The 24,549-nt window shown below is 43.0% G+C and overlaps 1 protein-coding gene across 7 annotated transcripts in view; it reads left to right on the top strand.

Moving 5' to 3' along the window:
• Positions 1–24,549, top strand: part of ANKRD29 (ankyrin repeat domain 29) — a 55,242-nt gene that overhangs the window by 4,159 nt on the left and 26,534 nt on the right. For 2 of the 7 annotated variants that reach the window (XM_086682620.1, XM_086682619.1), the window contains 4 exons: positions 4,994–5,217; positions 7,997–8,107; positions 17,472–17,570; positions 22,188–22,286. In XM_086682620.1, coding sequence (XP_086538746.1) covers positions 17,490–17,570; positions 22,188–22,286 — 180 coding nt within the window. In that variant the 5' untranslated portion in view covers positions 4,994–5,217; positions 7,997–8,107; positions 17,472–17,489. Of the gene's footprint in view, positions 1–4,993; positions 5,218–7,996; positions 8,261–17,471; positions 17,571–22,187; positions 22,287–24,549 lie in introns of all 7 variants that reach the window. The other 5 variants (XM_086682623.1, XM_086682621.1, XM_086682622.1 and 2 more) reach the window with 4 other exon arrangements.

Raw genomic sequence — 24,549 nt, 5'->3', positions numbered from 1 at the left:
AGGCCAGTCGCCTAAGCCGGGCCTCGCCCTTGCTACCATCCTATCAAACATAGTAAAATGTACCCACAGCCCAAGATAATAATAGAGACTTTTTTTTTTAACGTTTATTCATTTTTGAGACAGAGAGAGACAGAGCATGAATGGGGGAAGGTCAGAGAGAGAGGGAAACACAGAATCTGAAACAGGCTCCAGGCTCTGAGCTGTCAGCACAGAGCCCGACGCGGGGCTCGAACTCACGGACCGCGAGATCATGACCTGAGCTGAAGTCGGACGCCCAACCGACTGAGCCACCCAGGCGCCCCAATAATAGAGACTTTTTATTGTACATTTTTGGAAAGGTTTTTATAATATTGCTTTAAAAACAACTTAGCCATGAATAACATTTAATTTACATTTGTCCATGATTTTTCTGCAATTTTTGTATATAGCCCATAATTCTTGTGTACTGAGAAAATCAGACCTACAAATTATTTTCATGTGCCATCAATATTTTCTGAATACCAAATTTAGCAATGAAGGGAGTTGACAAAGATAGTACATTTTGTAGCTATTTATTCATTCACTTTGATTTTAGAGCCAGAGATCAACGGTTTATTTTCACAGGCCTCAGAAAGTCTTATAGGCCCTAATTCCTGGGTCTCCAAAGCCTTTGTTTAAAAGCCCTGGCATTGTTAGCTGAGTCTATGGGAGAATGAACAGAGCATTATAAATCACAAGTTAGCTTCCTATTCATGACTTAGAGTAATCACATGTAGAGCTATTTGCTTCTGAACCACACGGACTTCTTTGCTTCTGTGTTTTCTCCTTCCTCCATTAAGCTGTCAGCAATCACTGCTATCAGTCTGTCTCCAGTAAACTTCCTCTTTCATAATTGGCAAGTTCTAATTTGTTCTGGTTGGGAAAACAGACACGTTTGTTAGAATTATTTTTAAAGTAAAAGCAAACTCAGGGGGCGGGTCTGGGCCTCCTTGTGGAATAAAGTTCACAGATCTCGGTGCATTGACTTTTGACTTTGTAACAGCTGTTTCAACTACTCAGGACTTATTCTTCAGGGCTGAGGTTGCCAAAAGCCTAACACAATTGAGGAGTTAGACTCTTAACACAGTGAGGGAAGTTACCACTGTAGAGGAAACATTGGTAGATAAAGAACAATACTTGGGTCTTTCTTGAGCATGTTTTAGCCAAGAGGATAAAGCATCTCAATACCATGTTTCATCTTGGTGACGGAAACTGCTCATGCCTTGGCCAAAAGTATGGGCACTTGTATGTTCCATCCTTGTTCTGAAAGTATGTAAATGATCTCATCATCAGCTCCAGTTCACCAGTCAGCTAAAATTATTTGGATGAGCTACAGGAAAATAAATGTACAGAGCCACATATGTTTTCTTTTAAGTTTATTCATTTATTTTGAGAGAGAGCGAGAGAGCGGGGAGGGGCAGAGAGAGAAGGAGAGAGAGAATCCCAAGCAGGCTCCGCACTGTCAGTGCAGAGCCCAACACGGGGCTCGAACTCGCAGATTGTGAGATCATTGACCTGAGCCAAAATCCAGAGTCAGATGCTTAACCAACTGAGTCACCCAGGTTCCCCAAAGCCATGCATGTTTTTATTTTATTTTATTTTATTTTTCAACGTTTATTTATTTTTTGGGACAGAGAGAGACAGAGCATGAATGGGGGAGGGGCAGAGAGAGAGGGAGACACAGAATCGGAAACAGGCTCCAGGCTCTGAGCCATCAGCCCAGAGCCCGACGCAGGGCTCGAACTCACGGACCGCGAGATCGTGACCTGGCTGAAGTCGGACGCTTAACCGACTGCGCCACCCAGGCGCCCCATGTTTTTAAACAGCTTTATTGAAATACAAATCACATACCATATAACTCACCCATGTAAAGTGTTCATTTCAGTGCTTTTTAGTATATTCAGACTTGTGCAACCATCAGCACAATCAAGTTTAGAATATTTTCATCACCCATTAGCAGTCACTCTAGCCCCCAGCTATCTAGCTTCCCAGCTTTAGATAACTGCTACTCTGCTTTTCTATCTCTATATATTTGCCTATTCCTGACATATATGTCTTAAACAGACTCTCCACCTGGTCTTGAGTTCTGAGTTTGGAAATGCTGGTGTTGAATGGTCCTACCTCCAAGGCAGAATGCTTGGGGTAAATCAGTTTCCTATCACCTTCAGAAGTGTAGCAATACTGACAACACAGAGGTTAGGCTTCTCTAATGTTTATCAAGCATTCTGAAAATTTCAAATACTTAGCACAAAGGGGACAATGGATGAGAATAGCTAGCGACATCTCAGAGTGTCCTTCTGTGCAAGGCTTCTCAGTCCTGCATTCTCTTCTTATTTAACGTGGCCTCTAACACCAGAGAAATTCATAACTGAGAAAAGCTCATGTTCTCTTGATTGAATTAATAAATGCACAATCAAAACCCACATGATTCTAAACCTTTTTTGAACTCTACCTTTTAAAAGTCTCTACCCCTCCCCATTAGCTTTTAATCAGAATTCCAGCTCTGTACAAGTAACAATTTCCCTTCTGTGTTTCCTCTCCCCTTCCTTCCTGTAACTAATTGCTGTTAGTATAATAATGAGCAGTGTATAAGCCAAAATTCTGGAAGTAAAGGGGAGAAAAAAAGGACTTTCTCACAGGGAAAGTCCTCAGACTCTACACTCAAAGATGGGGTTGAATGCTGGCTCTGTTACTTGCTAACTGTATGACCTTGAGTAATTCATTTCTCCACCAATGTCGTGGAGTTGTTCTGCTAATTAAATACCTCAGAGCAGTGAAAGTGCTTAGCACACCGGCTAGAAGAGCAAGATCTCAGCCTTGGTTGGTGTTGCTATTCTTCATATCATGACCAGCAAGCCCGAGGGAGGCTCACTGGCCTTTTTGTAGAGATCAGAAAAATCAAGAAAGAGGTTAAATAGCAAAGCATTTCCACATGCATCATCTCCTTCAAAGGCTAGAGGTCTTGCCCCTGTTTCACTCCACAGCATTTATGATTATGTGCATATCGTACCCAGAGGAGGTTTGGAAGCTATCCAGGCAATGTGATGTGTGTAGACCCTAAGGAGAAGGAAGTTCAGGGGACTTTCCGTCTTGGCAGAAGAGGAGCTTGGAATGAGGGTAGGAAGGAGGTCATTGGGGTCAATGCTGCCTTATTCCTTGCTGTCTACAGAATTCCAGGGAGGCAGAACAGTGTGATGGCTAACAGGGCAGCCCCAGCACCAGGCTGCCTAGGCCCGAAGCCTGCCTGTCATCTCTCCCTTAGCTGTGCAGCGGGCTGGTACCGGCACCCACTTCACTGAGCCACCGTGAGGATTCAGCGAGAGAGCATGTGCGGAGGACATACGGAGCGGTACAGAACAAGCACTTAGTATTAGCACAGGATTCTTGCCCTCCACTAAATGTGTCTGCCGCGGTGTGATGGGAGAACTTACCCATTCTTTTGGGAGTCGTTTCCACCTGGAAGCCCCTTAGGCACTTGAAAGCGTGTTCAAAGCTGAACTCCTTTTTTTCCCAAAGCCTGCCCCTCTTCCCGTGTTTTCCCACTTCAAGGAATGGCACCGCCTCAACCAGGCACTCCAACCAGAAACCTGGGACTCAGTCCAGCCTCCTTCTCCCACCTTCTCCTGCACACGCAGTCTAATCCTCCCGTCCCGCTATTTTTGCCTGAGCTCGGGCCCTTAAATTCTCTTCCCCATCTATGCGGTAGTCCCCTAACCCTAACACTGGTAGTCCCCAGACCTCAGTCTGGCTCCAGTCATCAGTCCATTCTCCCTGAAGCTGCCACAGGGACCTTTCTGAAACACAAAGCCGATAGTATCTCCTCACCTTAAAACCCTGCCTTGGCTCCCCAGTACCCCAAACTCCGTCGCACAGCACAGCAGATCCTTTGGGATCTGGCCCTCACTGCCTATAGCGCCGCATTGTCCCTTGCCCTCTCTCCCCTCCCATCCCTCCGTCTAGCCCTTCCAAGCTAGTGACGGTTCCCAGAATGCTATGATGAGCCTCCACATCTTTGCTTTCACCGCTCTTTCTGCCTGGGATGCTCATTACCCAGTTCCCCACTCATCTTCTGAGACTCTTCTTGAGAATTCCTTCTCTTTGAAACCATTACTGGCCACCACCACCCCCCATATAGGCCCGGCCATTCTCTGCTCTCCTTACATTATCCACATTCCGACTCTAGCACCTGTAATAATTTCTGATGCCTATTGGCATGACATGCTTTCCTGCGGGGCCATAAAGCCATTGGAGCAGAGCTCAAGTTTCATTCTTACCTCTTGTCCTAGCCCCTGGCCAGTGCCCCTGTCCCCAATACATGCCAGTGACCAAGCAAATTAAGTCACCTGAACAAGCATTTCAAAGAGCTGTGAGTAATAGCATTTATAGCGACAATTCTTGAGTGTTCACCATCAAACAGTGTTTCCACGTATTCTCCCCTTTAATCCTCTCACGACACACGGCAGAGGTACTGCTACTGGCATTATTAGTCCCATTTTATTGGGATGGAGAGAAGTTAAATAACCTGCCCAGGGTCACAGAGCTGGGAAGTAGCAGTCTTCGGACTTGAACTCAGCTCTTTCTTACCCCAAATCGACTACTCTGTCTTGCCTCCACCTCTCGCACTTGAGGGAAAATGAAATCTTTACAGCTGTTCACAAAGCTCAGTTTCCAGAACCTCATAGGAAGCGAGGAAATCTGGCCCTGACAGGAGAGGAAGCCCCAGAGCCATCCTCAAGGCAGGAGAGGCTCCCAGCTGGAGAGCTTATTATGACGATAGAAGTTTGTGGCGTGCAGATGGGTTTTGAAAATAATTTGGGGTTAAAGAGAAACAACAAAATCACTAAAAATGACTTACAATTTATTACTCTCAAGTCTTCATGTTTCAGGAAAAGCCAGCAGGGCTGGCGTATTAAGTTCTCTTCCTAATTCACCCTCCAAACTTCATTTTGGCCTTGTGCAATCTCTCTGCTGAAAGGGCATTGTTTCGTGATTTATGATACAAGGCAGGCCTGCCTGGCCATTGCTTTAGCCAGTTACTGACAGCTGTAACAGTGGAGCCAGCCTGGAACAAGAGCCGCAAACACCGTGTGTGTGTTCACCGGGTGTGAACGTCACCATGGCAGTTCGGCGTGAAAAATCCCGGGGCCATCACATTTAGGCTGTCAGGGGGAAAAGCAAATTGTTCGTCTGGAATTTGAGGTGACTTTTGTTCCCCTACCTGAGCCAGGAAACTATTTGAAGTATGTTTGTAACCTGCTTAGCACTCCCTGCTTGGCCACACTCTCCTCCAAGAATGCACAAGAGCACTAAGTTGTGTGTGAGCTAAAGGGCTGAAGAAAAGAAATCCTCATAGCAACAAATGCCACCTTGCCTGTGCCCTCACTGTTCATTTTAGGTGGCTCTGTGGAGGGGCACCTGGTTGGCTTAGTTGGTAGAGCATGTGACTCTTGAGCTCAGGGTTGTGAGTTTGAGCCCCACATTGGGTGTGGAGATTACTTAAAAATTGAAAAAAAAAAAATTAAACCTAAGATGGCTCTGTGTTGTGGCTGATGTTGCTGTGTTTTCTTTTTAACTTAGCATAAATAAGTAAGATACTGAATTTAAGGGGTGTCTGGGTGGCTCAGTAGGTCAAGAAACCAACCCTTGGTTTCAGTTAAGGTCACAATCTCACAGTTCATGAGTTCAAGCCCCATGTCGGGCTCTGCGTTGTCAGCTTGGGATTCTCTCTCTCCCTCTCTTTCTTCCCCTCCCCTGCTCTCTCTCTCTCTTTCTCTCTCAAAATAAATAAATAAACTTAAAAAAAAAAAAGAAATAGGTCTGCCTTGAAGAAACTTATTAAAAAAAAGAGATACTGAATTTAATACCTTGTCAGTATACTTAAAATTTTTTAAAATAGTTTTTCATGTTTATTTTTGAGAGAGAGTGCAAGTGGGGGAAGATCAGAGAGAGAAGGAGACACAGAACCCAAAGGAGGCTCCAGGCTCTGAGCTGTCAGCACAGAGCCTGACGTGGGGCTCAAACCCATGAGCCGTGAGATCATGACCTGAGCTGAAGTCAGATGCACAACCAACTGAGCCACCCAGGCACCCCCCTTATCAGTATAATTAAAAGATATCTTGCATAAAACTGGTGCAGCCACTCTGGAAAATAGTATGGAGTTTCCTCAAAAAATTAAAAGTAGAACTATCTTATAACCCAGCAATTGCACTACTAGGCATTTATCCACGGGATACAGGTGTGCTGTTTCGAAGAGACACATGCACCCCCATGTTTATAGCAGCACTATCAACAATAACCAAAGTATGGAAAGAGCCCAAATGTCCATCGATGGATGAATGGATAAAGAAGAGGTGGTATATATATACAATGGGGTATTACTTGGCAATCAAAAAGAATGAAATCTTGCCATTTGCAATTATGTGGATGGAACTGGAGGGTATTATGCTAAGTGAAATTAGTCAGAAAAAGACAAAAATCATATGACTTCACTCATATGAGGACTTTAAAATACAAAACAGGTGAACATAAGGGAAGGGAAGCAAAAATACTAAAAACCAGGGAGGGGGACAAAACAGACTCTTAAATATGGAGAACAAACAGAGGGTTGCTGGAGGGGTTGTAGGAGGGGGGGATGGGCTAAATGGGTAAGGGACATTAAGAAATCTCCTGAAATCATTGTTGCACTATATGCTAACTAACTTGGATGTAAATTTTAAAAATAAATTAAAAAGTTTTTTAAAAGATACCTTGCATAAAAGCTCTTTGGGGTCAGATAGGTGTTTTAAGCCCACCCAAAAAGTGCTCTTGTTAAATAATGTCAATGCTAGAAAATTTCCTGAGACCACAAAATTCTTTATTAGTATCGATACTCTGAATTTAATTTTGCCTATCTAGGGCATTGAGGATGGCACTTGTTGGGAAGAGCACTGGGAAACCAATTTGACAATAAATTATATTAAAAAAATTTTGCCTATCCTAACTTTGTAAAGAAAAGTGGGCAGAAAGAAAGAAGCTAGCATCTGTAAGCATTTATGATGTGTTGGGCACTGTATTCACCAGTTAACCTATATTATTTAATCCTTACCGTAATTTTCAAGTCAGGTAGTGTAAGACTCACCAAGGCCAAGTCATTTGCCCAAGGCTGGGATTGAAACCCAGTGCTGTCTGGTTCCAGAGCCTCTCCTCCAGCCCTACCCTCCCCTGCCATGGACTGTTCGCTACAGATCCAAATTGATGTGTTCTAGAAAAGGGAATTGGACTGCAGTCAACTCTGCCAGGCTGATTTTTCAAGAACTGTTTGCCAGCTCTATTCCTTCCATAGCCTGGTTCCAATATTATCTTTGCAACTTTAAAATCACACAGCAGTGGAAAGAAGGACCCATACGAGGACACGTAACAGCATTTCCTGCCCAGAGTTCTTTATTCTTAAGTGAATCCCCTGGCAAGTTCTAGCTGAAGCAAAGAAAATTAGGTGGAGGGAAGGTGAAACATTTGCCCAGACAGTTGGAATCAGGCAGAAAGTTGAGAGCACAGAAAAGATGTGGGTTGGGGAGGTCAGGTTTGAGAGAGATTTCTCTCTGCTTAGAGGTGAACGGGGGTTTGGGAATGTTTCAAGGAGGAAATCGGATTTAAGCAGGGCTTTGGCCTTGAAGGATGGGGGAGAACTCATTTCACGCAAAAAAGGAAACTGTGAACAAAGACACAGAGGCAGGAAAGTGAGGACATTGCTGGGAGTATTAATAGTGCTGTATTATCAACAACATTGCTCTTCATAAGAGCACTGTGGCTCCGATATCTGGTATGAAACAGAATGTGTTCCATAGCCAAGTATATTACTGGCATCTATTGCTGGAGGAGTGGTCTTTCAGATACTACAACACATCTGGAAATTCTGCCTTTTGAATGGTATATATTTGCGTAGAAGCAGTCGTATTAACTGATGTTGATCCTAAGATCCTGTTTCATTTTGCTTCTGCAGAAGGAAACTCCACTTGCCAACGCCGCATTCTGGGCAGCAAGGAGAGGAAACCTGGCTCTGCTCAGGCTGTTGTTGAACAGCGGTCGGGTGGATGTGGACTGCAGGGACAGTGTACGGATGGATTCATTTGGTATATGCATGCCAAGGACACGCCGTTTCCCCTGCTGGCACGAGAGCAGCTCATGAATACATTTCCCTTTGCGATGCTTATCTACTTTTTCATGTTTGCCTGCTTTATCCCTTGTAAAAGTCCAAGGTACCCTGGTGAGTGTAAAAACATCCTGGGCAAACCATTATGTGCCCAAAACCAGAGGCGGCCACAATAGGGGAAGTGGCACCTCAATGGGAATCAGAATTGGCAAATTCCAAGAAGGAAAGGGCTTTCAGTCTGAGAATTCAAACCAACTCCTTTCATGGAAAGTGGAGATAATTCAGAGCAGAAGAGGGCTGCCATGGATGTGGAAGGTGGGCTTTTCTACAAGGGCAAGAGAACTGAAGATGGAAACCTCCGCCCAGCTTCTTACCTTTCGTTATCTTTGCAAACATCAGTACACTCACTGGCAAGGAGGGGGTCTAAAAATCGATACTACTGCCACCGGCAGGCATCACTTAGGGAGCCCTCCCTCTCCAGACAGAGGCAGTGATTTCTCTGTATTCAGCAGGACTCTGCATCTCTGGGGAGCAGGAAGACCTCAAATGAGAGAGAAAGAGAGAAGCAGCAGAAATATTTTAATGTTAGGAATAAAAATGTTTTCAAATGAGCCCTATTGTTTTCCCAAAAGCTGGCTGTGCCATTTCCAGCTTTTACTGCACAAATTTGCTAAGTAAGATCAGCCACCAGCCTGAGTGAGATAGCAAAGCTTGTTGCACTCTGCACACTGGGGGCATTGGTGTGCAGTTATCTCGGGTTGGCACCGCCAGATCCACTCAGACCCTTCTCCAGCTTGCTGTGTCCCAGAGACTGAAATGTACGGCCTAGTGGACTTGCTTCCCTCTGGCCTCCGCTTGGGTTTGGCCAATGGGAGTGCTGGTAGGAATCAGAGAGTGGGAGGACAGGGACGCTGGGGAACCCAGTGTCCCCTGTTCTGTCTGGCAGCAGTGCTCTCGTTCTGTGTCCTAGGAGTTTCCACCCTCCCCACCCCAACCCTGTGCCTTCAGGCCTGGGCTGGCAGGGGAGCCCCACTGCTGCTAGCTCCTAGTGCAACATTGTTCTTGGAGTGTCCCTGTACCCAGGGCACAGCGTTATCAATTATTAAAATTTCCTCCAACTATCCCAGTGCGAATGTGCCATCTGTTCCTTGCCAGGACCCAGACTGGTATGGACTCGGGCATCTGCGAACTGGCCATCCCAGTCTTACTTGGGTCTTAATGGGCAGCAGTGCCCCCTGGACCAAACTGGAGCAGGTTTTCATCGTGGCCTCACCCACTGACCATGTTGATGACAGCTTTTCCTCTTTGTCTTGAAGTCACCTGTTTTCAGCCACTCCTATGACTTTTTCCTTATATCCAGTGTCCTAGGAGCCTCCTCACAGCACCACGCGCACCCTGCCTCCCAGACAGTACCCCACACTCAGCCTTCCCTGTGCCCTTTCCTCCTCAATGCCGCCTGTCCTGCCACTTCCTTCCCCCCTCAGAGCTCATCCTCTGTCTCTGTCTGCTGGGTGATGAGTAGCTTTTTCAAACAGAGATTTTGCTACTAGGCCAGATACCAATGTTTACTCCTCCTCGTTTAGCATAAAAACTCATTTTGTTAACAGCTTTCTGGAGAAAAGATTCCTTAACCCAAAGGAGAGAGCCTAAATGATGGTAATTTCAGACATTGATTTTGAAAGAGTCTCTAAGATTGGCGGTGATGGAGACAGGGAGAGGTTTGGGAACAGTGTAGGTGTTGGTTTCCCTTCACATTTCACGGGGAGAGTTTCTACCTCATTCAGGTACCACCTGAATGTGGAGTCTGGGTCCCAGGATGCCTGTGGTGCTGAATGACCTCTACTCTAGTCCTACCCAGCCTCCCGTTCACCTGGGACTCCTAGGAGAGCTGATGGAATGCAAGAGGAGGCCCTGGGGCTCTCCTGGGAACCGCTCCCAACCTCAAGTTCACGGCCATGTTCAAACTTCCAACAGACAACATGTAAAGAATGAATACATTATCGCTAGGCCACCCACCACATGGCAAAGCTTTGAATTACATTCACCTTCATTTCTCGAGTAATGCTGTCCTCACATGATGTTTACATTTTTTGCTTCCTTCATCTTTCTGATGCACATCTACCACAAAGATGTGCAGTGGCAGCTTCCTCCAACCTTTTTAGATGTATGAATGAAGGTGTTTCAATGTCCTGTTTGTTGGAGTCTTCACCACGTTTATATCCCCCCATATCCTCCTTCTATTCAAAATCAGCTAGTTTTAAAAGATACATTTTATTTTTTTTTATTTTTTTTTTTTTTAATTTTTTTTTCAACGTTTTTTATTTATTTTTGGGACAGAGAGAGACAGAGCATGAACGGGGGAGGGGCAGAGAGAGAGGGAGACACAGAATCGGAAACAGGCTCCAGGCTCTGAGCCATCAGCCCAGAGCCTGACGCGGGGCTCGAACTCACGGACCGCGAGATCGTGACCTGGCTGAAGTCGGACGCTTAACCGACTGCGCCACCCAGGCGCCCCTAAAAGATACATTTTAACATCAGCCAATGAAATAAAGTAACCTTAATCTTTAGAGAATTAGTCATCTGTCAAACTAGCAAGTTTTTACTATAAAGGAAAGACTTTTATGTAGCTTAATCAAGGGATACTACTTCATAGAATGAATTTGAAGGTTTTCCTTCCTCTTATATTTTTGGAATAATTTTAGAATAATAGGTATCAACTCTTCCTGAAATGTTTAGTAAAATTTACCTGTGAAGCCATCTGGTCCCAGACTTTTGTTTGTTGGGAGTTTTTTGATTACCGATTTAACTTCATTGCCAGTAATTGGTCTGTTCAAATTTGTTATTTCTTCCTGATTCAGTTTTGGTAAGTTATATGTTTCTAGGAGTTTTTCCAGTTCTTCTAGGTTGTCCACTTTTTTGGCACATAATTCTTTACATATTCTCATATAATCCTTTGTATTTCAGTGGTGTTGGTTATTATTTCTCCCCTTTCATTTCTGATTTTGTTTATTTGAATTCTCTCTCTTTTCTTTTTGATTACTGTTGCTAAAAGTTTATCAATTTTGTTGATCTTTTCAAAGAACCAGCTACTGGTTTCATTGATTTGTTCTATTGTGGGTTTTTTGGTTTTGTTTTGTTTTGTTTTGTTTTTTAGTTTCTGTATCATTTATTTCTTCTCTAATTGTTATTATTTCCTTCCTTCTGGTTTTGGGTTTTGTTTGTTCTTTTTTCAGTTCCTTTAAGTGTAATGTTAGGTTGCTTATTTGAGATTTTTCTTGCTTCTTAAGGTAGGCCTGTACTGCCGTAAACTTCCCTCTTGGAACTACTTTGGCTGCATCCCAAAGATTTTGGACCTTTGTGTTTTCATTTTCAGTTGTCTCCGTGTATTTTTTGTATTTCTTTGATTTCTTCATCGATCCATTCATTATTTAATAGCATGTTATTAACTTCCATGTATTTGTGCTCTTTCCAATTTTTTTTCTTATGGTTGATGTCTAGTTTCATAGCATTGTAGTCAGAAAAGATGCATAGTATGGCTTCAATCTTTTTGAATTTGTTGATACTTGTTTCATAGTGTAATATATGATCTTTTCTGGAGAATTCCACGTGCACTTGAAAAGAATGTGTATTCTGCTGTTTTAGGATGGAATGTTCAAAATATATCTGTTAAACCTAGTTGGTCCAAAAAAACCGAACTAAAACCAAACCAAACCAACCAACCAACCAAGCAAACAAACAAAAAAAACAAAAAAGCCCAAAAAACCTAGCTGGTCCAATGTGTATTCAAAGCTACTGTTTCCCTGTTGATTTTCTGTTCAGATAATCTGCCCATTGATTTAAGTGGAGTGTTAAAGCCCCTTACACTTATTGTATTATTATCAATTAGTTCCTTTATGTTTGTTATTAACTATTTTATGTATTTGGGTGTTCTCATGTTCAGTGCATAAATATTTACAATTGTTCTATCTTCTTGTTGGATTGTCTCCTTAATGATTATATACTGTCCTTCTTCATCCCTTGTTACAGTTTGTTTTAAAGTCTATTTTGTCAGATATAAGTATTGCTACCCTGGCTTTCTTTCATATCTGTTTGCATTATAAATGTGTCTCCATCCCTTCACTTTCAATCTGCAGGTTTTTTTTTGGTCTGATATGAGTCTCTTATAGGCAGCATATAGATAGATCTTATTTTTTTTATGCATTCCATCACCTGATGTCTTTTAATTGGAGCATTTAGTCCATTTACATCCAAAGTAATTATTGATAGGTATGTATTTGTTGCCATTTTGTTTCTTGTTTTATGGTTGTTTTTATAGTTCTCTGTTCCATTCTTCCCTTGCCCTCTTCTCTCATGGTGAGTTGGCTTTTTTAAGTGATATTCTTGGATTCCTTTCTCTTTGTTTTTTGCATATCTGTTGCAAGATCCATCTATATGCTGCCTGTAAGAGACTCATTTCAGACCAAAAGACATCTGCCAATTGAAAGTGAAGGGATGGAGACACATTTATAATGCAAATGGATATGAAAGAAAGCCAGGGCAGCAATATTTCTGTCTGACAAAATAGACTTTAATAGATGGGTTTTGATTTGTGGTTACCATTAGGTTTGCATATAACATCTTCTGGATATAGTGGTCTATGTTGATGGTCACTTAATGGTCATTCTTTGCTCCTCTCTCCCCCCACCACATTTTAGGTATATGATGTCATACTTTACATCCTTTTATTTTGTGAGTCTCTTGACTAGTTTTTACAGGTATACTTATTTTTGCTGCTTTTGTGCTTCCTACTTTTCTTACTCTTAGTTATGGTCTTTCCTTTCCACTCAAAGAGTCCCCTTTAACATTTAGGTTTAGTGGTCATGAATTTTGGTTTAGTAAGACTGGTTTAGTGGTCATGAATTCCTTTAACTTTTGTTTGTCTGGAAAACTCTATCTCTCCTTCTATTCTGAATGGTAGCCTTGCTGGGTAGAGTATTCTTGACTTCAGATTTTTCCCTTTCAGCGCTTTGAATATATCCTGACGCTCCCTTCTGGCCTGCAAAATTTCTGATGAAAAATCTGCTGATAGCCTTATGGAACTTCTCTTGTACTTAACTTTCTTCTTTCCTCTTGTGGCTTTTAAAATTATCTCTTTATCACTACTTTTTGCCATTTTAATTACTATGTGTCTTGGTGTGGACCTCCTTGGGTTGATTTTGTTGAGGGATCTCTGTGCCTCCTGGATCTGGATTTCTGTTTCCTTCCCCAGATTTGGGAAGTTATCAGCTTTTATTTCTTCCAATAAATTTTCTCTGTCTTCTCCTTCTGGAATCCCTATAATGCAAATGTTATACTTGATGGAGTTTCTGAGTTCCCTACATCTATTCTCATTTTGCATATTTTTTTCTCTCACTTGCTCAGCCTGATTCCTTTCCATTAATCTGTCCTCCAGGTCACTGATTCATTCTTCTGCTTCTCTTAGTCTGCTCTTTATTCAATCTAATGTATTTTTATTTTTATTTTTTTTATTTAAAAAAAAATTTTTTTTTTCAACGTTTATTTATTTTTGGGACAGAGAGAGACAGAGCATGAACGGGGGAGGGGCAGAGAGAGAGGGAGACACAGAATCGGAAACAGGCTCCAGGCTCCAAGCCATCAGCCCAGAGCCTGACGCGGGGCTGGAACTCACGGACCACGAGATCGTGACCTGGCTGAAGTCGGACGCTTAACCGACTGCGCCACCCAGGCGCCCCCAATCTAATGTATTTTTAAATTCACTTACTGTATTCTTCATCCCTGAATGATTCTTTGTTATCTTTTTGTCAAGGGTCTCACTGATGTCCTCCTCTCTTTTCTCAATTCCAGTGAGTATGTTTATGACCGTTACTTTAAATACTCTGTCAAACATATTATTTTTTAAAATTTTTTATGTTTATTTATCTTTGAGAGAGGGGGAAGGAGGGGTACGGAGAGAAGGAGACACAGAATCCAAAGCAGGATCCAGGTTCTCAGCTGTTAGCACAGATCCTGACATGGCGCTCGAACTCACAAACCACAAGATCATGACCTGAGCCGAAGTTGGACACTTAACTGACTGAGCCACCCAGGCACCCCTATCACGCATATTATTTATCTCCATTTTGCTTAGCTCTCTTACTGTGATTTTGTCCTGTTCTTTCATTTGGGACATATTCCTCTGTCTCATTTATTTTGTCTAACTCTCTGTGTATGTTTCTCTATGTTAGGAAAGTTAGCTACATCTCCTGGTCTTGAAAGTAGTGACCTTATGAAAAGAAGAAGAGGTCCTGTAGTGCCCTGCAGTGCAGTGTCCCCTGTTCACCAGAATCTGGTGCTTCAGAGGTGTCTCCTATGTGTGTTTTGTGCCCAGCTGTTGTGGTTGAGTCACTTTTTCCACAGTTCAGGTATCTGCAGTGGCTCTCTTTGCCTGTTTTAGGCAGTGTTTGGTCCCTATAGTGTTAGTGGGCCAGTCTGGGGCCATCATGGGCTTGAGTTTAGTCATACTAGGTGTTTGCCAGAGATGCAGCAGCACCAAACTGCAGTGTCCTTTCCCATGTTGTCCAGAGAATCTTTTGTTGGTAGGCGGGGCCTGCAATCAGGCCAGCTGTCTGCCGTCAGTCCACTGCTGGGGTTGTGGTATGACTGCTGTGTGCAGTTATCCTTCCCTCTCCCCAGGTCAGGAGTCACTTTGGAATGGTGCTGGCTCTTGTTGGGGCTGCTTGCACACTACCAGGCTCGTGGCCCTGGTTTGAATAGACTCTGGCCAAGAGCATATTAGAGTGGGTAGATCCACAACATGCACGGAGGTTGGGGGGCGGGGTGGGGAGGAGGGGCTGTGATGTTAGCAAGTTAGGTAGTGAATGTGGGTGCTGCACTGGTTCCTGCAAGTGGTTGTGTTTTTGCTGGAAGGAAGGGGAAAGAAATGGTTCCTTCCAGCTCCTTTGTTCCTGGAGAAGTCTCCCCAATGATCCCTGCTCCTCCAGCATACCTCTGAGACTAGTAAACAAATCTCCCTCCCATATACCGGAGTCATGTTTCAAACTGCTGCTTCTGTGCTCTATCTCCATGGGCTATTTGTGGTGCTGTCTCTTAAAGGGTGAGGATTTCAGTTTCCTCTCACCCTCCAGCCTCTCCCAGAGCTGAGTCACTGATTTTTAAAATTCCAAGATATGGGGTGCCTGGGTGGCGCAGTCGGTTAAGCGTCCGTCTTCAGCCAGGTCACGATCTCGCGGTCCGTGAGTTCGAGCCCCGCATCACGCTCTGGGCTGATGGCTCGGAGCCTGGAGCCTGTTTCCGATTCTGTGTCTCCCTCTCTCTCTGCCCCTCCCCCGTTCATGCTCTGTCTCTCTCTGTCCCAAAAATAAATAAAAAAAACGTTGAAAAAAAATTTTTTTTTAAATAAAATTCCAAGATTTAAGTCCTAAAATTCAGTCCCCCTAGTTTTCAAAGCCAAATATTATGAGGACTCATCTTCCACGTGCAGGTTCCCCGGGTGGAATAGTCTGTTTCTCTCCCTTCTCCACAGCTCCCTCCCTACCCCAACCCCCCACTTCCTGCATACAGCAGTGGTCCATTTAGCTCCCCACCACATCTCCACCCTTCCTACCCTCTTCAGTGTGGGCTCTTCTCTACCTTTAGTTATGGAGTTAGTTCTTCCAATCTTTGGATTATTTTCTGAGTTATTTAACACTGATGTGAGTGTTATCTATTGTAACTCCCATTGTGTATCTATTGATACTCCCATTGTATCTATGGGACAAGGTGACCATAGGGTCCTCCTACTTCACTATCTTCCCAGCAATCCACCACATTGTTTTTGTTTTGTTTTGTTTTAATTTGAGAGAGAGAGAGTGCAAGCGGGGGAGAGGAGCAGAAGGAGAGAGAGAGAGAGAGAGAGAGAGAGAGAGAGAGAATCTTAAGCAGGCTCTGTGCTCAGCATGGAGCCTGATGAGAGGCTCAATCCCACAACCCTGGGATCATGACCTGTGCTTAAATCAAGAGTCAGACACTCATCCAATGAACCACCCAGGCACCCCCAGATTGGTTTTAAATCAAGGATTCTTCTATCTGCGACCTAAATAAAAATTGTTCACATTCAGGAGGAAGTTAGTAATACCCACTTCCACATACCACTCTCGTCCTGGAAAATACAGAGAAAGGTGTTCAACTTAATAATGGATGGTACAGCCCACATGAATGTCTAACATCAAATACTAAATACAGCCACATGAAGGTAGAAAAAATATAGAGTACTTCCATGAGGCCATTAGCTTTTTTTTTTTTAATCTACCTGTACTTTTCATCCCTAGCAAATAAGACTTTCCCAAAATTAGTATTGTCATTCACAGAAATCAACAAAAGTCAGATGATAACCTAACATTTACTGAAGTATCATAAAGTTTCAATATCTAACACTTACTGAAGTCATATCTAACATTACAGTGCTGAGCATGTTGCCTGCATTATCTCATTTACCCATTTAATGTCACCCAGAAGAGGCTTTTATTATTCCCTATTTTACAGATGAGGAGGATGAGCCTTGGAAAGGTTCCATAAGTAGCCCAAGGTCATAGTGTCAGTGACCATTCAATTCTACTGCCTTCCTACAAAATCCTACTGATGAAATGAAAATGAGGCTTGTAAGAGTCACTTATCACCTATACCTAGCAAGCCTTCCTTCTGTGCAGAACCATCTGTCTCTCTCTTGTCCACCCCCAAAAGGCAGGTTGCTGCAGATGCAGAGGTGGTGGTTAAGATCACCATTCCAAACCCTCCAAAACGACTGTAAATTAAACTACAAGCCCCAAGAATTATAAGCAACTTACCCCCAGGTTACACTGTTGGTTGAGGACAGAGGCAGACTTGAACTCCAGGGCTCCTGACTGATTGCTGTGGTCTCCCATTTCCCTGAGGTGCCTTTTATCTTTGCCTGAATCAGTTTTGAGATAAAGACATCTAAACTGAGAAAACCAAGTGGTACCACTTAACCTATCTTTTACATTAATAGTCTTTTGGCTCAGGAATCATTTAATAGAAATTATAAAATGAGACCATTACATCCCTACTGCCTTAAAATGCAGTAATTATGGTTCAGTTGGACTGCACTTCTGAAGTTAATGGAATTAAGTGAATTTTTAAATCGAAAATTCCACCCTCAGCAATGTGTCGCTTTGCTTTTTCCCGTCTAGTCTGCATGAGATGCTTTTATTACTGTGAAATTTTGCACTTGGACACGTCCCGAGTGGAGCTGCCTTCTCTGCAGCCTCTTCTCCCGGACCCTGTGTGACATATGATGGCCTAACCATTCATCTGTCTGTCCTCTGTCTAGCATGGCACCACGCTCCTCATGGTGGCCTCCTATGCAGGCCACATAGACTGTGTGAGGGAACTGGTTCTGCAAGGAGCAGACATCAATCTCCAGAGAGAGGTAGGTCAGGTTTTACACTTGAATAAGAGATGACTCATGTGACACTTGAATAAGAATGACTCAAAATTTTCATAGTAGTGAATTGGCAAGGAAGATAAGAATAATCATTGCTTTTTTCCAACATGACATCAAAGCCCAGATTGCAGGCTTTATTGTGCCTAAATTAAGGCCCAGGAATAGACCATTGCTTGTACTTCAGTTGAATGAATGTTCTCAAGCATGTGTTGTAGTCTGAGGTAACAAGACCTCTAACCACATTCCTTAAACACTCAGACCTTTCCTCCCAAGCTTAAATCAGTTCTTCCTTCTTCCCATGGGATGAGGTGCTTTACAAGTTACAGGATTTTCTTTAAAAACAATTTTTTATTTCTTTATTTTGAGAGAGAGAGCACGCACGCATACATGCTTGCATGTGCAAACAGGGTAGGGGCAGAAAGAGAGAGAGAGACAGACAGACAGACAGAATCCCAGGCTCGAACTCACGAACCATGATATCATGACCTGAGCTGAAACCAAGAGTCAGACACTTAACCAACTGAGCCACCCAGGTGCCCCAGTTATAGGATTTTCATAGAGATCATTGCATTTTTCAAAGGATTGGTCACCAGCCTGTTCTTTTTTTTTTTTTTTTAATGTTTATTTATCTTAGAGAAAATGCATGCAGGGAAGGTACAGAGAGAGGGTGGGGACAGAAGATCCAAAGCGGGCTCTGCACTGACAGCAGCAAGCCCAATTTGGGGCTCAAACTCACTCGATCCACTGAGCCCCTCCAAGCACCCCACCAACCTGTTCTTAATGAGGCTCACTTGCTAGACTGCGTCAACCAACCATTATTTCAAAGGGCTTCTCCGACTAGTCACATTTTAAATAAGCTGTCCCCCAAAAAAGCCGTGTGGTGAACATTGGACTAAAATGCGAGCCTGTTCCCACACTTCATTCAAAGGCCATCTTGGAAGTTCAGTCTAGCTAGAGGATCCATTCTTGTTCCAGTGCAGAAGAGCAGTGGGAGGCTGGGCATTTGAACACACTTTGGGATTCAGGTCTTAGGGGGATCCATTTATTTCCGAGCAGATTTAATCTAGGGCCTTGTAAATTAACCTTTATGGAGACACAGCCACGGGTCATCCCTGAAGCGAATCTGACCTCTCAATCCACACTGAGTCAGACACAAGATGGCTTCCTGAAGCAAGCTCCAAACCAAACTGGAGCATTTGATTTTCCTTGACCTAGTCTTATTCGAGGGCCTGCCCTACAGTTGTTTCAGAAAGGATGATTCATTAACCAAACTTTCATCAGTCAGTATGCCCCATCTTCTAGGCTGGACTGCTACACCTGAGTGGAACAAATGAAGACACCCCAGGTGTGAGGGCTGGATAGTACATGGGTCGTCTAAAGTCCATCCCCTCTCCCCTTTGGGTGTCACCTTGGCTGTGGACCAAGATGGGCACTTGATGGGTAAAATCTGAAGTCTGGTTCTCCATAGCCCTGGACCAGCAAGCTCCTCAAGAGGAGCCACTCAGGGAAACTATATCAAGTCCAATCAATCTTCTCACAGACAGATTCTTCTGAGCAATTTCCACAACACTGGAGCATTGTTTTAGGCCACTTTTCATGTCAGCAGCTAATTTCCTTCTGGGAGGAAAATGTTTGGGCCCATTTAGAATTATAGTTTGAAATTACCATAATCTTTTGTTTTCCCTTTATGCTTTGCAGACTTGGTTTATTATAACTTTAAAGAAAAGACAGATCTTCTCTAATAAAAACAATATGATTCAGATCTGCTTACTCAAAAAACTCTATCCTGAAGGGCAAGTTCAACATGTACAAAAATATCTTCAGAACAATTGTGAAAAGCTGAGAGAAGAGAAACATTTGTTTGATTTCCAGCCAATGTATGGTTTTTATGGTTTTATATTGATTTGTTTGGTTCCAGTTGCTCAACTAATATTCTTGGGAATGAAAACTATTGTGCATTGAACAAAATGGCCCTCAAGGACTTACCAAAGTGTGTCCAATTTAGAGGTAACCTTGTAGCTCAAAGGATTATGCTATATGAGTTCCCCAGTGATCCCTTGAATTTCCTGCAGCCATGCTAGTCTCTGTCGGTAGAACTGCTAAAGAGAGGTCCCAACATCACCTCATCTCTTTTGCAAGCTGAGAGTGCTGTGGAACTCACTCATGTAACAGGCTTCTACCTTGAGTCATTCTTTACATTTTTTTTTGTTTAATGCTTATTTATTCTTGAAAGAGAGAGAGAGAGCATGAGCAGGGAAGGGGCAGAGAGAGAGGGAGACACAAAATCTGAAACAGGCTCCAGGGACTGAGCTGTTAGCACAGAGCCCGACGTGGGGCTTGAACTCATGAACTGTGAGATTATGACCTGAGCCGAAGTTGGACACTCAGTTGGACTGAGCCACTTAGGCGCCCCAACCTTGGTTCATTCTTAATTCATCTTTTCCATTTAATCCATATGAAAATATTTGTTTCCTGAAAAAGTACCTGCCATTGTTTTCTAAGTTTATCTAGACACACAGAGCTTGCAAGAACCAGAAGCTAATGATCCTGAGAGACCATTGCTCTAGAGAACCAGCAATATTGGCTAAAGCTCTCAGGCATAAGAGTTGCACGTATAGTTGTCATGAAGTCTGGCTTCTATTCTCTCCAGATGCTCCATTCATGTGCACAATGATTGACAGTAACTGTATGTTTCAAAATTGATTCTAAGTGCTGAAATAGGATTTTTTAATTAATATATATTTAAAAAAAAACAGTGAAAAACAAATCTTTTTTCTTGGTGAAGAAAGTGAAGAAACAATTTCTAGAAATTATCCCTGGTAGTTTCTTTTCTTTCTTTCTTTCTTTCTTTCTTTCTTTCTTTCTTTCTTTCTTTCTTTCTTTCAGAAAGAGAGAGAGAGAGGGAGAGAGAGAACGCTCAGGGGAGAGGGGCAGAGGGAGAGAGAAAGAGAATCCCAAACAGGCTCCACACTCAGCAGCCGAGCTCAAACCCACAACCTTGGGATCATGACCTGAGCTGAAATCAAGAGTCAGACACTCAACGAACTGAGCCACCAAGGTGTCCCTCCCTGGTAGTTTCTAAAATTTAGTATCTATTGAGAAGATGAGAGTTTTCCTTTTCTAGCCAAGTTTCTTCATCCAGACCCGATTATATCTTAAGGTTTCTGGAATCCAGTGTCGTCCACTGTAGGAAAGCAATGAGAGGATGCTTCCACTTGTTTCTATGGGAACCAAGGAGAAAATCGCTCCTGCCTTGCAGGTTGAAAGGCTCTGGGAAAGATCACATTACCTGTGCCTCCCCGGGGCAGTGTCTGGTTGGGTGCATAGCCCCAAGGTAGATGGTCATGACTGTGAAGTTACTCACTTGTGTTCTGCCACAGTGGCTGGGCTCATTGATCCCTGTCACACACACGCACATGCACACATGCATACAAACATACACGCATACACACACACTTAAGAAACAAGCTTCAGAGTGATCAGTGGTCCTTGGGCCACAGTTCTTCTGGCTTCTCCCACTTGGGTAAGAACCTACCACTTTAACACTTCCAGGTAAGTCATGGAGGGAGGACTTTCTCTTCACTGTGCCTGGGAGAGTGTAGTGTTCGCTTCATCCATGCTCCAAGCGCTGGGGTGAAGAGTGTCTTTATATGAAAACTATGTATTCGCCACAGAGTGGTATGATGAATTTGCTCATGTTACACAATGATTTGCCTACCAGTCTTTGAGTAGGCTTGTAAAAATGGATGGGAGGAGAGGATGCTAAAATGTGTGTCTCAGGGTATCACTGATCGGTTGAAGATTTGGAATCAGGCTGTTTCTTGCTCCTATGTCCTATTTTAAGGAATATTTTGAGCCCATTTGAGTGAATTAATTAGATTCTTTCCTGCACTGGTAGCTTTCTAGTCTGGGGTGCTTTACTTTGTAGCCGGAACTCTTCCAGAATTCCTCCCTGTGTGAATAAATGCCCGTGTTACCAAGCATGTTAGTTCCTTGAGGCTGCTGTAACAAATTACCACCAATTAGGTGGCTTAAAATAACAGAATTTCTACTTTTAGGATTCTGGAGGACAGAAAATTCAAGGTGTGTCTGCAGAACCACACCCCCTCTGGAGGCCGCAGGGAGAACCCATTCTTTACCTCTTCCAGCCTCTGGTAGCAGCAGGCATTCCTTGACTTAGGGCCACATCTCTGCCTCTGGGGCCATATTGCCTCTTCCTCTCCTCTGTGTCAAATGTGTCTTTGCCTCACTGTTTTAAGACAGTTGTCACTGGATTTAGGGCCCACCAGGCTAAGCCAGGATAAGTGCCTCCTCTCAAAAATCCTTAAGTTAATCACATCTCATGCCACATAAGGTAATAGTCACAAGTTCCAGAAATTAGGATAGGGACATATCTTTTGGGTCCACCATTCATCCCATTGCACCAACAATACATTCTCCTTTCGTGTTCTCACTTCTCTGAACAAGGAATATAATCAGTCCAAATGTAGCCACCTCCTAGGCTAGAAGGCTTATATACAAGGGTATAGTGTTGTCTTGTTTGCAAATGTGTAAGTCACGTGTAATGTAACTAAATAAAACCAGCCTCTTGCTCTCTCCCAGTCAGGTACAACTGCCCTGTTCTTTGCTGCCCAGCAAGGACATAATGATGTCGTGAGATTTCTCTTTGAATTTGGAGCATCTACTGAATGTAGGACCAAAGTAAGAGAACTTTCTTGATTTCATACCCTGTTGAAGAATTTCAGTAGTCATGAATATTTGTTTCTCTTCATCCATAGTATGAATTTGTGCTTCCCTTTTTACAAGATTTTCAAGCCCAAGAAGGTTGGGTTTCACAAAGTTACTTGTCATGGTTCAAAGGTAGTCCTAGGGATTCAATATAAAACATGACATTTTCACTCTGGGCTCACAACTGGAGAATTTTATGGGGAGCTATTTACATTCTGTCTTGCACTGGTAGCTTTCTACTTTGGGACACTAAATTTTGTTAGCAGAGTGGATAACAGCAAGGGCTTCATAACTTTCCCTGTTTTCATGTGCTTTTCTTCACTTCAAGGTTAATCCCAGTGCTATGATAGGAGCTGTTGAAGTATTAAGCCAATGTTAGTGAATCTGAGAGATTTCTAAGAAGGGTGATTTGACAAGCAGTTTACTTTCTGAGATGTCCTCATTGAAATATATAATACATGATTACAGTTGATACAGTCAGGCAAGGAAATGTGGTTCTTCCTTTAAAGAAGTCATTGATTCCTCACGTTTGACACATGAATGAGAAAACCGAGGTTGCTGAAAGATCAATTTCGTGTTCACGATATGATTTTACAAGATAACGGTGTATAGTAGGAGAATTGAACTGCTTTAACATTTTTGTAATTGTCAACTTATTTCCAGCCTAATCATAACCAAAAAATTCCTGGAAATTTGCCTTACTTGGGATCTTTTAGGCTTACTTAATCCATTGTAGGTGATATTTTGGTATCAGGGGAGTTTCCAGTGAGTTCTTCTTTTTCTGCTAAGATGCTGTGAATTTCTGTTGGATGTGAATTTCAAATAGGCTCAGTCTGTTCTGAAACCTGCTATTGCACTGTGCACGTGCCTCCAAACATGCTGAATATAATATACAATAACCCAAAATATATGTGTTGCATATATTTTTATATTAATTATCTTTTTATTTTTCATTGTAAAAGTCAGACAACTAAGAATAGAAAGTGAAGTCCTACAAATGGAAGTCTCAACTCTTTGAAGTCAGAACGATCATGCACAGCCATATGGCTGCTTCAGTTTTCTTGGTTAACAAGTTAATGCTGGCTTGAAGCCTTTGTCTGTGAGCCAGTTTGTGCTGTCCCAGAAATCCACGGAACACGGGGCCCAGAGCACAATTCCAAATGTTTCCATTAGGTCAGCTGTAGGTATCCGAGAATTTCCATGGGAAGAAGAGAATGTCCAGAGGCTTTGAGTTTTCATATGATCCTGTCATCAGAACTGCCTTTGCTTCCACAGTTGTTCTCATCATTATTGAATCTGTATCCCCCAAAATGTGTCTTTAAAAATAAAAGGTACCAGCTCTTCTATAATAATCACCCTATTTTAGCTCTTCTCTTACCACATGAGGCAAAGAGAAAATTAACAGAACAAAAGTTGGAAATGTTGGTGTTCATTGCTGCTAGTAAGCAAGTTCTTGTTGCCCACCCGCTCCACCCACAGCCACCCCCACCACCAGCCTCAACCCTCCAGTCTCCTACCTCCATTCTCCACCCTTCAAATCACAGCTCGAGGGCCCTGCCCCACCCCCAACAGCCTGTGAACAATGGAGCTCCTACAACAGTGTTTCTCTACTGAGGCCCACCTGCCACTTGCACATCACAGTGCCCTCATGTGACTGGTCAGAAAGCCTATTTCTGGGCCTCACCCAGACCTACCGAATCAGACCCTGTGAGGGTGAAAGTGTGAGGGCAGGCATTTTGGATAAACACTCTATGCCCAAATTTAGAAACCACACTATCTTTAGTTATGATTTGTATTTCAGAACCAGGTGACATGTTCTTGCATTGTTTATAGTTAGCTCAGATGTCCACCTACTAATTCACAGAGCCAAACAAACAGCTCACCAATTGTATATGTGCTGCCGAAGTGAGCACACAGCTCATCAAGTGGAGATAGGAGAAGATAATGCCTTAGCTGTAGCACCTGAGGAAAACCATTAAAGGTTTCAGTTGACCACAAACTCAATGAGTCAGTAGCGCGATGCGGTTGACATAAAAGCTAATTCTAATTTAGGCTGTAGAGATAAAAGTGGAGAGGATGGAACAAAGGAATGTCCCATTCCACATCAGACCGCATCTACTTTTTGGTGCTCTGATTCATTCTAGGGCCGACTTTTTAAAAGAGATCTAGACAAGCTGGCACATGTTCAAAAGAAATGCTAAGTAGGATGGTGAGAAGCACGTGGGATATGCTATAG

Source organism: Puma concolor, chromosome D3 (assembly GCF_028749965.1).
Source record: "Puma concolor isolate L17-30 chromosome D3, mPumCon1.1.hap2, whole genome shotgun sequence".
Classification (NCBI taxonomy): Eukaryota; Metazoa; Chordata; class Mammalia; order Carnivora; family Felidae; genus Puma; species Puma concolor.
The sequence above is the reverse complement of the archived record's forward strand: the minus strand, read 5'-3'. Positions and strand labels throughout refer to the sequence as shown.